At 41.6% G+C, this 16,366-nt stretch overlaps 1 protein-coding gene across 1 annotated transcript in view; it reads left to right on the forward strand.

Annotated features, from left to right (window-relative positions):
- Positions 1–16,366, forward strand: part of dap (death-associated protein) — a 50,156-nt gene that overhangs the window by 15,282 nt on the left and 18,508 nt on the right. Inside the window, exon 3 of the mRNA XM_080752402.1 lies at positions 11,447–11,489. Coding sequence (XP_080608528.1) covers positions 11,447–11,489 — 43 coding nt within the window. The remainder of the gene's footprint in view (positions 1–11,446; positions 11,490–16,366) is intronic.

The raw sequence follows: 16,366 nt of genomic DNA on the forward strand, positions 1-16,366 counted from the left end.
AACGCAGTACTATGCAGTAGATATAGTAAAAAAAAAAAAGCTAATAAAAATAAAATAAACAGTGCAAAAAATATATACAGTAGGTAAATACAAAGAAAGGTCAGGGGAGGCTGGGCTAGGTTTGTTATTGCCAGTTGTGAATGGCTGCCGCCTGTCTCTCTCTGCTTACCATGACTGTCTGTCTCTCTCCTCTTCACTCTAACTAACCCTGTCTGTCTCTCTGCTTACTGTGACTGTCTGTCTCTCTCCTCCTCACTCTAACAAACCCTGTCTGTCTCTCTGCTTACTGTGACTGTCTGTCTCTCTCCTCTTCACTCTAACTAACCCTGTCTGTCTCTCTGCTTACTGTGACTGTCTGTCTCTCTCCTCCTCACTCTAACTAACCCTGTCTCTCTGTGCTTACTGTAGCCCTGTTGAAAATGTCCATCATGGCAAATCACATCCAGTATTGACTGGTTGCAGGAGACAGGTATTCTCCTGACACCTGCCTCTCCAGAACGCTCCACTGACTGCTGCCTAACTCAAATGTATCCATGCAGCCTGTTCCTCTGTGAGAGTGTGTGTGTGTGTGTGTGCGTGTGTGTGTGTGTGCGTGTGTGTGTGTGTGTGTGTGTGAGACTATACTTGTGAGGACCAAATGTCCCCACAAGTACAGTATACTAGAAAGACATGTTTTCCTGTTTTAATGTTTTTTTTAGGGATAGGTTTACAATTGAGAACATATTTTGGTTGAGGTTAGGATTAGACATTTAGAGATTAGATTTAGCGATTGAATGAAGAGAAAAAGAGTGAAATGTGGTTATATATGTGCGTTGTAAAATGCCAGTATCATGCCCTGAAAAATGACTGATCTATAGCTATATTCACGTTGTGAGCTTTTAGATCTGCTATTTTTTGGCCTTAGGCCTATGGTTAGCAATAGGGGTGGGCGATATGGTGATAATTATCGTTGAGACGATACAATCCACGTCCACAATATGCCTTTTCAGAGATATCATATATATCGTGATAAAGTTGAGGGAGCCTTGTAAAAAATCCTGTTTAATCGTTGATACAGAGATTCAATGCAGAATTCAAGTCAGTAGTTCTCAAACTTTAAAATGTCAAGGTCTCCACTTACGGGTCTATTTGGTTTAATTTGTATACTGTCAGAGTTACATACTTAAAAAGTTAAATTTAGACCACCCAAAAGGAACCCAGAGAGTCAAGTAACTTAAAAAATAACCATAAAAACCAACGTGAAAGAGAATCGTGGTAAAATTGTGTATTGTGATACAGCTTGGGAACATTTCGTGATATTGTATTTTTCCATATCGCCCACCCCTAGTTAGCAATGGAAAAATGTATTAAAATATAATGCAGTCAGTGATTAATCTTGTACAGTGCTGTCGGGTGGAAACCTTGTATGTCCAAAACCGTTAGTTTTCAGGAAATGAATGAAATCTTAGTTACCCCAACGTTGTTATTGTAAAGTGGTTTGTTCTTATTGGTGAATATTATAAAGATTGTGTCCATTTAGAGTCGAGCCTAAACTGGCCGATGCCTTGTGTTATACAGTATATATCAATTTAGATAGTCCCCCCAGGAATCTGCTGCTTGATAGTTAATATTCCGCGGACATTAAAAAACAACCTAAAATTACCTGTAATCAGGCACATTTTAATATTCCGCGGACATTAAAAAACAACCTAAAATTACCAGTAATCAGGCACATTTTTATTTTGTTCTAATAATCAAGTAAAATCCTTCATGAAATAGCTATAATTAATTGTAATTAGGGATTGGTTAGAATAATTGGAATATTAAATAATAGTTTTTGAGGATAAAAATCTAATATTAAAGAAAATATTTTTTCATTGTTATTGTTTTGTAATAATTAATTTATGTTGCAAAGACTATAGAGGGTATGCGCATGCATAAAGTGAATGGCATATCGAGTGACAAATCGAGTGGCAAAGTGAGTAGCAAAATGAGTTTAACGTCATTTAATGTTGTTTAATATAATCAGATAATGACTTTCTGTTTGGATATATGAGCTGTCAAGGCCAGAAAGTAGTTTTTTGCCACTCAGTAGGCGTTCCTGCATAACTTCCTGGTATGATGATGATGTCACGCGCATACCCTCTATTGTCATCCAAACCATGTCCATAGTATAATTTTAGAGGATGCAGAACTATGCATTAATAACTAGCATTGTCATTGTCAGGACCATAGGCATAGAGGAACTATAGGTCAGGACACAGATTCAGTAGGAATGGGGGGCTGTGCGTCAGTCAAACTAGTCCCCCAGGGCCCTGTGAAGCAAAGTCCTACGAGGTGGCCTCACCATGTACAAATCGTTTTTTATTTTATTTTATATAGTAGTAATAACTGATATAATGTCAGGTTTTTACTTACACACCGTCCCGCCAACACTCGCGATGGCTGAGAAACCTGTGATCATTTCCGCGATCGCCGAATCGCAGATTCCTGTGGGGGACTACCTTCACACAAAAAAGTTTGAGAAGCGCTGACCTAAACTGTACACTGCTTCACAAGAAGTTGATATGCATTGCACAATGCACACACATACAGATCAATCTAAAAAATGAATATTGTGGAAAAGTTAATTATTTTCTTCAATTTAATAAAAAAACATAAACTCATATTCTAGATACATTGTGCATGCAACCCAGCGACGGGCGCTCGGGTGGTGCAGTGGTAAAGTGCCTGCCCACTACCAAGGAGGCTGAGGGTTCGATACCGCAGTTTGGTGTATCCGAACACATTTGGCCCGTGTTCCAAGGGAGGAGTGATGGGGAGAGTGATATGTGTCACTACTACGCGTACACCTATGGGCTGGGGGTTGGCACCTGTCAGCAGGGAGTGTTGGGGCGAAGGCTCTACATCCTCTTGGTGGGGGCTCCTCACTGGCAGGCGAGGCCAGTAGAGTACAACAGCGGAGACGACACACACAAATGTGCGTGGGGAGGAATGAATTGGCATAAAGACTAAATCAGGGGTCTTCAACGTTTTCAGGCCAAGAACCCCTTAGCTCTGAGAGAGATAAAGCAGCGACCCCTCTACATAATTATTGTATAAATGTGTGATGCAGATTTTCATCGATTTCATAGATAGATTTATAGACTTGTTTGACAGCACTGTCATCAGTCTATGTTGGATTTGTGTTTTTAGTTAACTTGACCTTTCACTCTGTACCTGCTCTGCTCTTTTTTACCTCTACACCAAACCTCTTTCCTGGACCCCCTGTTGAAGAGCCATGGACTAAATTACAAAGAAAAGGGTGTAAATAGCCAAAAGAATATACCGGTATATACATTGGATTTTCTTTCTTTTTTCTTCCTGAAAGAGAAAGTATTATATGTTCAGCAGCCAGTTGTTGCTCTGTACCTGTGGCAACTAATTAAGTGTAGATCACAGGTGACGAGCATTCTGTTGCTGCGACAACGGTAAACATCTCCAGAGGCAACCCACTTTCTGCTCTGCTGAAGCAGAGACATGAGTGCAGTGGGAATTACTGTGTGTGTGTGTGTGTGTGTGTGTGTGTGTGTGTGTGTGTGTGTGTGTGTGTGTGTGTGTGTGTGTGTGTGTGTGTGTGTGTGTGTGTGTGTGTGTGTGTGTGTGTGTGTGTGTGTGTGTGTGTGTGTGTGTGTGTGTGTTACAAAGCAAGACTTACACTTTGATAATGTACATCAGATGTTCATGCAATTAATGTAACTGTCTAGTTAAGTTTGTGCTATAAACAGTACTCTTCTCTTGACTCAGTCTCTACATTCCATGTAGTTCTCTGGAGCCCCCTGCAGGTTGCTTTTGTCTCTGCAGACAGTCACCCAACTGCCCCCTCAACACACATAACCAGTTGAATAACTCTCTCTCTCACTCACTCATTCCCACTCACTTACGTGCAATTATCTTTATATAATTATAATTATTATAATGAAATAATGGATGATTTGCGGCCCAACTCTGAACACAGTTGGAGGAATGATTGAAGTGTGCTCTGTGTGTGCATGTGAACAAACAACGTGCTGCCTCACCTGCCAGCGTGTCCTCTCCTCAGACTTCTATTCCGCTTGCTCTCTGTGTTCCGCTGTCTTTTAAGCCCTTTTCATCATTTCGACGCTGTCAGGCAGAAATCCTTATCTCCGTATTTCAACCTTTTCTCGTTTCTGTTGTCACTTTTAACTCTTACTGTGCCTATCCCGAACTAGTTCGGCTTTATTTCGGCATTTTCGGGGTTCGGGGTGCCGATCCCGAACTAGTCCGGCTTTTTATAAAAATAAAAAAAAAACATCCAGAGGCCTTACCGAAGCACCGGGCTAAATTTTCGAGCCGGCCGCCGGCCGCGATCTGTTTACATCGGCCCGCGAGAGCGTCGCGCCGCCGATATTTGCCGTCCACTCCAATGCAATCCAGGATCTTCAGAGCTCATTTTCTCTGTTCCATGCATATCCATGAGGTGCGCAAGGTTTAATCACTGCTGAATCGCCGAAAATAGGGCTTCTAAAATGCTTGGTAGCCAATAGCTAACTTCAAGCTAACTTCATCCTGTTCCTGTTCATGACACAAAGGAAAGTGTTAAGGCGCGTCATGGCTGCGCACGGTATGTCTATGGTGGATTCTCTGGCCATTGGGCGCCCTCTAGTGGAGATTCCTGGCACTGGATGAGTTAATGCCCTACTTCGTCGTACAAGAGTGTCAAACAAAAGTTGTGAAAGATCTACAAGTTCACACAATGTGGCTCGTCGTGTGTCCTTGCAGTTGTGGGAAAAGTACTCACTTGTTTTACTTAAGTTAAGTATGAATATGGAAATGTGAAACACTGTTACAAGTAAAAGACTGGTAATCAAAATGTACTTGAGTAAAAGTACAGTATTGCCGTCTAAATATACTTCGTACCAAAAGTAAAAGTACTCATGTAGAATGTCCCATTTCACAAGTTATCATGAAATTGCAGATGGTGAGCTTTTAGATTGGCTATTTGTAAATAGCCGAACTAAAAATGTAAATAGGGCTGAAGTGGTTTGTGTCTTTTTTGTAATAATAATCAAAAACTACAAAATAACCAGGAACTAAAGTTTTCAAATCATTGTAGTGGAGTAAAAGTAAAAAAGTACAATATTTCGTTGTCTGTGTGAAATGTAGTGGAGTAGGGGTAAGAGTATTGAACATTGGAAATACTCCAATAAAGTAAAAGTACCTCACAATTGTACTTAAGTACAGTACTTCCATTTCCTGAAAAGTAACGGTTTTGGACATACACGTTTTCCTCCCGGCTGAGACAATTTTCCACGTGTTTTATTTTTCCCTGCACTCTGCACACATAAAGTGGTGACAGCCCAGCACGATGCTGCCGTCTTATGAATAGATATCCAGCGGTGGCCGGTGCACTCAGCACTGTATGGGGTCCCCACTTGTCTTGTTATTTAAACTTTGTGTGAAAACTGGAGGAGCTGCTTATTATCCCCCGGCGCTGTTGTGACAGTCGTAGCGAAACGGTAACGTCACTGTCGGGTGTAGGGCTGATCTACAAGCTCACAACGCGTCGCATCACTATTTTTTAAATGTTTGAGCATACTGTATATAAACATTTTTCAACATGTAAACGATTATGATGATTATCAAAAAATGATTTGCCATTACCTCAAATAATTTTCTCATTTGCAAATCCCGCCCCATTCTGCCCTGTTTTTATGGTGGTACAGATGACCCTGGGCAGATTGTTTTTATAGTGGCAGTGAATGGGGGGAGAGGGTATTTTCATTGCCTCATTATTGCAATTTAAAGTACCAAAGGAAAAACATCTAGGTGATATTAATAAAAAGGGAAGACAAAGGTACAGTAGTTACATTGCAAAACAGGGGGTTTCCCCCGAAAATATATGTTTTAATTGTTTAATCCCAGTGGGACAGAATCACCATTGCAGATTCTTTTATAGTGGAAGTGGATGGGGAAAAAAAGATTGTTCATAGCCTCATTACAGCTATATAAAGTACCAAAAAAAACACATCTACGTGATATTAATAAAAAGGGGAAAAAAAAGTACAGTAGTTACATAGCAAAACAGTCGTTTTCTGCTGAAAATATATGTTTTAATTAGTTTAATCCTCTGGATCAGAGAGAGGAGAGAAATAGAAAGAGAAAGCGCAGTGCATCTTGGGTAGGAAAATGACAACCAGATTATAGTTCTACTCCCATAATAGGCTGGCTTTCGTAATTCTGCCCATTTAAAATATATGTACCCAATCGTAACTCTTAGTTACATTGATAAGGTCCATGTGAACTAGTCTGTTGAAGCTTATTCATTATAATGAGCGAAATCGCTATCACCTCGCGCGGCCGTACTGCACGCACGCCGTGTCGCGCAGAGCGGACCGTTGTTGAAAGCCTAAAGCAACATTCTCCACTGCACAAACTCCACCCCCGATAGCAAAAAGTGAATGATCTTTTCTGGTTGGCCAGTCAGGGAGTCTCAGGGACCAATCAGAAGGCTGACAAACGGTGAATTGTGATTAGACGATTATGTAATAATTGTGACAGCCCTAGTCGGGTGGAAACCTTGTATGTCCTATTGGGCTGCAAATATTAAAAGATTATTATATTGGTTTTTTGATGTTTCTTCCCCAAACGCCCCCAATTGGTTGGGGATTGAATCCAATTCTTGTAGTCCTATTTCGCTTTCAGCTCTCCTATGCTCATCTTTACCCATACACACCCCTCAGCCCTGTAAGAATCCTGTGATGCAGCATTTCATTGAAGATTTGGTCGCATTTTCGGAAACATTATGGCTTAGCTCCCATGACTATTAATGCCCCAATTTCAGCCAACCATTTGTTCCCGGCTTCTTTAATGGACCAATCTTTCAATCAATGGACTAATAAGGGAATTTTTAATTTTTAAAAGTTATTTAAAGATGATGCTTTCATGTCGTTTGAGCAAGTTAGCAGAGAGTTTGGTCTGTGAAGACAGAACTTCTTTCGCTATTTACAGATTAGACATTTTGTAAGAAACCAATTCACACAGTTCCCGACAATGCCATTAAATGCCATCTCAAACCTCGGGTGAAGGGCATTGTTTCAATACTTTACTCAATGATCTCTGATATGGAGGTACCTCATTATCAATAATAAAAGAACAATGGGAAAGTGACCTAGACACAGTCATTACAGAAGACCAATGGGCTTGAAGTTTCACATGGCAGATATGACACATAACCCAAATATACATATTTGACAACTTTACACTTTAAAAAGAACATTTTATAGTGGAAATAGCCGATCTACAAGCTCACAGAAAGTCAGAAGGTTGACATCTCAAACAAATCCATTCTTCATCCATATGTGCGAGGCACGGCCTCATTCAGTTTAAGATTGTTCATTGTCTGCGTATGTCAAAGCTTAGGCTGTCCAAGATATTTCCCGCGGTTGATTCTACTTGTGACAGACGCTCGCCCACATGCCAGTCTTTTCCATATGTTCTGGTCTTGCGCAAGCCTGTCAACATTTTGGTCTTCCATATTTTTTTATTTGTATTTCATGTTGGATACAAGAATCCATCATTAACACAATCGACCTTTTTGTGTTTATAGATGCAGCTCAAAGGCTGTTCAGCATTTTCCGGAAATGCTTTTCATATGAAGAAGCCGTGAAGCAGTGAGATGCAGTTACGAGGGTAGCTGAGCAGAGTTCTGAAGGGTGTCCTGGCTCCACAGATTGTGTTCTTTAGCCCGGGGTGATGACGCCATGAAATGAGACGCTGATCGTTTCTCATGTGTAGGGCTGTCACGATTATGACATTTTACATGGCGATTAATTGTCACTCAAATAATTGTGATTAACGATTTAATTGCGTATTTGTCGTTGACAATTACATTTCTGTTTGGCTTTGTAGGCTTTGAAGTTGCACATGGCAGATATGACACATAACCTCAATATACAAAGAAATTACTGACATATTTGATAACTTTATACTTAACTCTTATACTGCTTTGGACGTTCCCGTTCGCCCCAATTCTCGAGGTCGCGCCGCGCCAATACGGCCGTTCGTTCGTTTACCTTGTTGATGTCCTTAAGCTGATGAGGGGTCGCGCCGCCGTGTACTGTAATCACATCGTCCGCAGTGATGGTCTTAAAAATCCATTATGCGTTAACATCAACGGAGACCAATTCTCTTCCGTGTTGATTTTCTCTGGCCCGGAGGCTCTGTGGCCAGTGAGTGCTCTCAATGTATGGCAAGCGAGACCGGCCAAATTCACATTAATGGCATGACGCCGCCCTCTGCTGCCTGGTCTGCGAAAGTGCAGACCAGGCACTTAAAAAAATAAAAAAATAAAAAAAAGAATGTCTATCTATCTACTATAACGTCGCAAAGGTAAGCCGCTTTTTGATGGCACCAGACCCAATAAATAAATAAATAATCTGGCAGGGAAAAAGTTAAAAAAGAACAGTTCGCGCAGTTCAGGCCAAAGGTGGTACTGCAACTGAAAATGCTCAGAGCCATTCAAAAATGAGAGAGGCTCTCTATTCAGGAGTGGTAATTTAGCCTCAAACCTTTTGAAACGTTTTTTGGGACATAAACAATATGACATAAATACTTTTTAAATGCATGGTGTATCACCTTTAACAGTATGCCCATAACATACTACACTAGTGTGGTTCGATTCGGCAGGCCCAAAACTACTATATGTCATTCAGAGGTTCAGGAAAGCTCCACCGACTGTCAGTCAGTCTGTCTGTCCGTCACACATCCCACGTCACATGTCACACTTTTGCCCTACTCATTTCTCCGCCACAGTTGCCCCTATCCATGCCAAACATTGCACACGCACTCCTTGGCTGCCAAACCACAACCCCCACCTCTCATTTCTCACATGGCCCTCTTCTAGCGCCACCATGAGGCCGATTCTTGCAAAACACATTTTCGGACATTGCTCCTACAGATTTTGCTCTAAAATCGCGCAAAGCGGTACACAGTATCTCTAAAGTCATGTCATCAATTTCCCATATTCCCTCCTGATTGGCTACCATTGCCTTCTAAAGTTTGTGTATGTGACCTGACAGTCCTTTATCTCCCAATTAGGGAGTCTTACTGGTTCAGCTACTATGATTGGTCAGATCTGTTCCGCGCTGTTTTTGCTTGCAGTCCATCTTCAAGTTCATTCTGTAAGCTGTGAAAAGCAGCGGTAGTTTGGAAGAGACATGTGCCAACCTCCAGGAGGTACAAAAACCCCTCTGAAATCTCTTTCTGTAGTGACCGTTCATAAACACAACCTCCGTCACAGATTTCCCCACAGCACGTTGTGGTCACCATATCCAGGTATTAATTTGACCATCTGTTCCACTTCCAGCAGTGCTGCTGGCTGTAGTGTACTGTGCAATCCTTGAGTCGCCAACAACAACAGTGTTAGCTGTGGCGAGTAGGGTTTGGCTTCAGAACAGAACTGATGTTTGTTTTGTTTTTTTCCGCGTCAGGGAGCCCTCCTGAACTGACTTAGGTTATGGTGTAGTATGCTATAGAGAAGATAGGAACGCAGAAAACACAGAACTGGTGAAATAAGAGCAAAACCTTGTATGTCCAAACCCGTTCCTTTTTTATTATTATTAAAATAATAAGATAAAATAGTGAAAATAGCCGATCTACAAGTTCACAACACATCACGATGCGACGTGTTGTGAACTTGTTGAAGCGAGGCCATGTTCACTCATTTTGTGTGACATTTTATGAAGGTACAACTTAAGGTTTATGTCTGACAGCAGAGATACACAAAAGTACTGTAGACAAGGTGCACGATTACAAATAAATGGCAAAAGTGGATAAACGGAAATACTTATGCAGGTTTAAAACATATTCAGCATTATAAAAACGGCAGCAGATACAGTAATATGAAATCACAGATTTGTGGCATCTCAGTCTCAAGAAGTGATTTATTTGGGGTTGGATGCCTGTTATCATCCCCACGTGAAGATGCACTCCTCTCTGTCTCTCTCTCCATCTCTCCTCTCTCGTTCTACCTCTCTCTCTCACCCTCCCAGTCTTCACACACCTCTCTCCTCTTCCTCCTGTGCCTCCTTATCCCGGTAACCATGTCCCCACCTCTCTGTCCTTATTAGCTGCTCCTCTCAGGTCTGGCTGTCTCATCTGTTCTTTCCTCCTAGATTCTTTTTCCATTTCCCCCAGCCGTTGGTCACAATGAATGGGATCATTTAAGCAGCTGGCAGGTCCTGTGTGTGTGTGTGTGTGTGTGTGTGTGTGTGTGTGTGTGTGTGTGTGTGTGTGTGTGTGTGTGTGTGTGTGTGTGTGTGTGTGTGTGTGTGTGTGTGTGTGTGTGTGTGTGTGTGTGTGTGTGTGTGTGTGTGTGTGTGTGTGTGTGTGTGTGTGTGGGTGTGGCCGCTCGCACGCGGTAGCAAGAGCATCTCTGAGTTTTCTGAGGTGGCTTGTAAAATGTCTGGGCAGCTACGTGCGTGCACACACACACACACACACACTGACACAACCAACCATGGTGGCCTAGCACAGTGGCTCCCAACCTTCTCTGGACCAGGGCCCACTTGATAAGCATGCTGCCCACCCATCTGACCACTAAACTGCTGTCAGATTGGTGGGCCGCATGCGTTTTCAGAGCATCTTTATTATAATGATCATTATGCAACAGGTAGTTCCGACAAAGCAATCTGATTGGTTGAAATAGTTTTCTACCCATCCCGTGCCCGCTTTTATTGTGTCCGTAGGCGATGCCTTGCAAGCAGCTATGCTAGCAGTTTTCAAGTTAAGTTCAGGGACAATAGTGGCAAAATCTGGCATTAAAAAAATTATACATTTCAGTCGAATATTTTAATTGCAATGGAATTAAGTTGACATTGTTGCATAATCGCAATATTACACTCGAGGGTTGTGCCTTATCGTGCTTATAGAGGGTATGCGCATGCATAAAGTGAATGGCAAATCGAGTGGCAAATCGAGTGGCAAAGTGAGTGGCAATGTGAGCTTAACGTTGTTTAACATTGTTTAATGCAATCAATTAGGACTTTACTTCTTGGATGTATGGGCTTTCAAAGCCAGAAAGTTGTTTTTTGCCACTCAAGAGGTGTTTTCCGCATAACTTCCTGGTACGATGATGATGTCACGCGCATACCCTCTATTGGCACTTCAGCCCTGCCTACGGAACTCGCTTGCGGCTTGTTCCTGCAGCAAGGTTGATGTGTAATATTGTAATAAGGCTCTGGTGTAATATTGCTTAAGTCAATGGTGTCCAGGTTTGGATTAATAGAACTAACGTAGTAAACTTTAAGCTCCTATTTATCGCTACAGTATGAAATGCTGGCTGCTTAATGGACACAGCAGATTATGATTGAATGACTATGGTTTTGAAATATATTTTATATTAACATGCCACTCTCTGTCTGTCTCTGTCTCCCTCTCGCTCTTTCCTGTCTTTTCTTTTTTCCAGTCCTCCAAAGCCCACTGTCATTGTTTCTGGAGTGGTCACAAAGGTAAGACAGACACACACACACACACACACACACACACACACACACACACACACACACACACACACACACATAAAAAGGGTTCTAGAACCATTGCTCTAGAGCAGGGTTTCCCAAAGTGGGTGCCGTGGCACCTTAGGGTGCCTTGATGCCAGTCCAGGGGTGCCTCAGAATAATTTCATAATATTTGGATTTTGGAATTCATCAGTATCACTTCAGTAATACAAACCTGGTTTGCACTGTACTTGAGTTCTTTTAATCTCTCTTCATCTACCCCAGTTATTTACGTAGAACAGAGATAGGCAACCTGCTGCTCTAGAGCTGCATCCCATGGCTCCCAGTTGCTTGGGGAAAAGAAGTACTGTATGTAAAAGATAATTAATAATAAGAAGTCATAAAGTTAATCTAACATTCTCCTATTGGAAAACGATTGTTGCCTAGAGACCAGATACAAATAAGAAACTAATTATGGAAGGTAAATAAAGTATATGTGAATGCTTGGATATGTTGTTTGCTTTCACCACCAATGCATGCTGGCTTATTGGTGTACTTGATCTGCTTTGAGTAATTATTGAAGGAAAATTAAGAATATGAATGCTTGGATATGTTGTTTGCTTTCACCACCAACACATGCTGGCTTATTGGTGTACTTGATCTGCTTTGAGTAATTATTGAAGGAAAATTAAGAATATGAATGCTTGGATATGTTTGCTTTCACCACCAACACATGCTGGCTTATTGGTGTACTTGATCTGCTTTGAGAAGTGAGCAAACAATACAAATAAATAACAGTAAAAAAGTAATATTGCAAGACCAGAAAAAGCACAAATGAATATATAAAGCAAACATCTTTTTGTGGCTCCAAATATATTTTTAATACGTTTTTGGCCCAAAAAATGCTCTTTTGATCATAAAGTTTGCCTACCCCTGATCTACCCCAACTCTCTTCACCAACTCTTTTCACCAAAAAATACAGATCTACAAGCTCACAACGCATCCTAACGTTGTTACACTTTTTCTTTTTTTTTTTTTTGGTGAACCCTGAATAGGGATGCTGGGGTTAAAACGTCAAGTACAGTATATCGGTAATTTGCAGGAATCACCATAATACTACAAGTCCCACAATGCACTGCGAGTGCATTGGCGCGTATCGATGGCCCGCGAGCGCAAGGAAGCGTATCGCCTGTGGTCAACTTTCAGCTACTCTCCCCAAAAATGGTTTAACGAAGGTAAACTCTGAAAACGAGTTTTCAAGCCAGGTGCGAGGCAGAGTAGCCTACTGTACATGTTCACGGATGTAAAGGGCAAACCTATGTGTCTACTGTGTGTTTTTGATTTACTTTCTCATTTTACTATATTAAATCAGTGATTGGTGAGGATCATAGAGCAGCAAACTGAGCTTTAACATGACATTTTTTAATGCATGCAGTTTCATTTTTGCATTTATTAAGGGACATATTTGATTTTTGAAGGAAAATTACCTTTTTTGCTGTTTGCCTGTTGAAAAACGTTTTCACTTGAAATTACTGACAGCAATATATTGCAACTAATTTTATGATTTTGTGACTTAATTAAATTAATGATTAATGTTAGTGCAATAATATAGGCTGTGTTAGGTCCACGTTCAATATGTTTTAGGGTCTTCAACGTTTTCAGGCCGGGGACCCCCAAACTCATGGGGAGATGGAGCAGGGACCCCCTACCACCTCGTAGGGTGGGGGGGTCGGGGCTCCGACTATTTTTTAATTTTAAACATGTACAAGTTACAGCGAGCAGGGTGGGCCGTACCACTACCATTTCTAAACATACTTATTAACTCATTGAATGCCCTTTTCAAGATGGCCGCCAAGTACCAGGATGCCACGTTCCTAAATTTCTAGTGCACGGATCAATTTTTAGTGCACGGATCGTGCACGCCCATGCACCATATATGCACCATATGTGTAGTACTTTTTAACAGCTTTCAAACAAAAAAATCTGCTTGGAAATCCGTTCAGGCATTCATGAGATACAAGCCTTCAAAGTCAGACAAAACAGCCATTTTTGACATTTTGAAAGATGTGTTTATGGGGCTAAACATGCAATTTCGCAATTGCGATCATGCCTAATACATTTGAGGCATTTTTAGAATTTTTTTTATAAAAACATTTTTTGATTTTTTTTTTTTTTTTTTTTCAAAATGGCTTCCAACTCGGAAAACTCGGGCTGTGGCAGCCTGGGACTACTGTAATAACTCGGGAAACTCGGGCCTTGGCAGTCAATGAGTTAACTGAGAACCAATGTCAATAATATCAACAATCTGTCAATTGCATAGTAATCATGTATTCAAGCTATTCAAAATGGATAGAATCATGATTTATTTTTTAACATAAATGTTAAAAAAAATGAAATTGAATATTTTTTTTTTTTTTTTTTTTAAGCAATAATTTCGCGGACCCCCTGCAGTACCTCCTAGGGGTCGCGGACCCCCTAGGGGTCGCGGACCCCCTAGGGGTCGCGGACCCCCTGTTGAAGACCCCTGTTTTAAATAAACATTGAATCAGGCCGGCCCTCGACTTGTACCATTTTTATTTATTTTTTTGCCCCCTGTGTACTTGAGTTTCACATCACTGGACATAGTTAGACATAGCTAGATTAATTTAGCCAATCAAAGAGAGCAGGCTGTGAACGTGTGTGACTGTTCCAATATTTGTCACAAATGTCAAATGATGCCGGTCAAAGTCTGTACGCTGCTGTTTGTTTTATTATGTCATTGAACAGTGATGCTGATAGTCCTGCGCCTCTGACTTTCCGGGTTGGACACCACAAATTTTAACCCTTCTTGTGCCTATCCCGGACAAGTTCGGGATTTTTTCAATACAATACAATGTTTTTTTTTGCTATTTTACTTACCCTAAGCTGCTTGTAGAGATGCGGGTGGTCCTGGCTCGTCCTACGCTTCCCAACGACCGAGTCTAGATGGTCCGACGATTTATTCCATTGAAAATGGTTTAGAATAAAGTTTAGAGCCCCCCCCCAAAAAAACTCAATCTATACTGTCGGCAGTGCGACGTATTCCGGGGTGCCGATCCCGATCTAGTCCGGGTTTTTTAATAAAATGAATTAATTAATCGGAGGCCTCAACGAAGCCCCGGTCTAATTTTGCATCCACGCCCCAGGCCGCGATTCTGTTTACATCGGCCCGTAATCGGTAAACTTTGTTGCTGCCCTGTGTTCCCAGGGCAGCAACAAAGTTTTATTTACGGCTAAATCGCCGAAAATCGATCTTCTAAAATGAACGATAGCCTATAGCAACATTGTTGCTCTCTTCATCCGGGGCACATTGATCACATGCACCAACGTGGACTCGCGCGTCACTGCTACGTGGCTCCCTGTATGTTAGACCGGTGGTCAATGGGACTATCTCTGGCACTCTGGCGCCCTCTTGTGGCCCTTGGCACGCATTGAGTTAACATGGCCGCGTGTGAGTCCATAGTCCACAATGGTGTTGTGCCGTGAGCTGACCTGATTTTTTGGGTCACGCTTTTTAGTATAACGCAGTGCTGAAAATGTTATGTTAAAAACATATTGATTGTTGTTATAGTGGTGTAGAATGCCACCATAAAAATGCCACCAAATTATGTCTTAACTCATTCTGTGCTCCAGACATGAACGGGTTAAATGCCTCTCACAGGCTCCGTCCGCGGCCATTTTCTTATTTTGAAGGCCAGAAGTCGCGCAAACATTTCCTGTTTGACGTCATGACGTCATTCACCGGAAGTGGTCATCTCCCAATGCGGTTGCAGTAATGGCCGATCGTTGCCTTTCAGCTTGTGTTTTTTTAGCGAGAATCTAATGCCATCCTTGGCTTCAAAAGTGTTTTTTGGATAAAATGGACATTAAAGATGAGATCGACCGTCGGCCTCCATGTTAAAGGATTACTATTTTGTGCACGTGGATCCGCGATGATGATGAATCGGCGAGTCCAATCGTGCCAAGACTTTCCAACGGACCGTAGGGTAAGATTGCCAGCGTTACTCTATATACTAGTGTTGTAGTCGAGTCCACCTAAAGCGAGTCCAAGTCATATGGGGTTCGAGTCCGAGTCGAGTCCGAGTCAAGAGCCCCTGGGAGGGGGCCGAGTCCGAGTCGAGTCCGAGACCAATGGGAGGCGAGTCCGAGTCGAGTCCGAGTCAAGAGCCCCTGGGAGGGGGCCGAGTCCGAGTCGAGTCCGAGACCAATGGGAGGCGAGTCCGAGCCGAGTCCAGTTTTCTTTTTTTTCCCTTTTTTTTTTTGATAGGTAGGCTGCAGAAAACAATATATATATTTTTTTTTCGGACAGACACACACACACACACACACACACACACACACACACACACACACACACACACACACACACACACACACACTTTGTTTCCTACCAATACCTTTCAAATTAATGGCTTGTCTTCAAATTAAATCAATAGGTCTCCCCAAATTACCTTTGGTTGCTGTCAATGCTGTGGTTTAGGTTTGAGGGAGTTTTTTGGAGAGGTAGTTTTTTCCCATACCAATTTTCTGTCTAAGAACTAGACATTTGAGTTGCTACAATTACATTTTCTCCCAGGCAGAGAACAAGTTCTTTAGTGTACAAATAAGACTTGGCATATACTGCAGTACAATATCCCAAATCACAGACGATAATTAGGCCTATCCAGTCTAATATCATGATATGGATATAATATTGATGCCCATGCACCAAAAGGCCAAGTGATAACAAAAATAATATTATTTAAAAAATAATTATGTCTACTACTGTAGGTAATCTATAACATTTTTAAACATTGCTGTTATAGTTGCATTGAAATAGAGCATGCATGATTTTAGCAAAACATTTTTCAAACAAACTCTTATCTTAA

Source organism: Nannobrachium achirus (genome assembly GCF_963921795.1).
Source record: "Nannobrachium achirus genome assembly, chromosome: 21".
NCBI lineage: Eukaryota > Metazoa > Chordata > Actinopteri > Myctophiformes > Myctophidae > Nannobrachium > Nannobrachium achirus.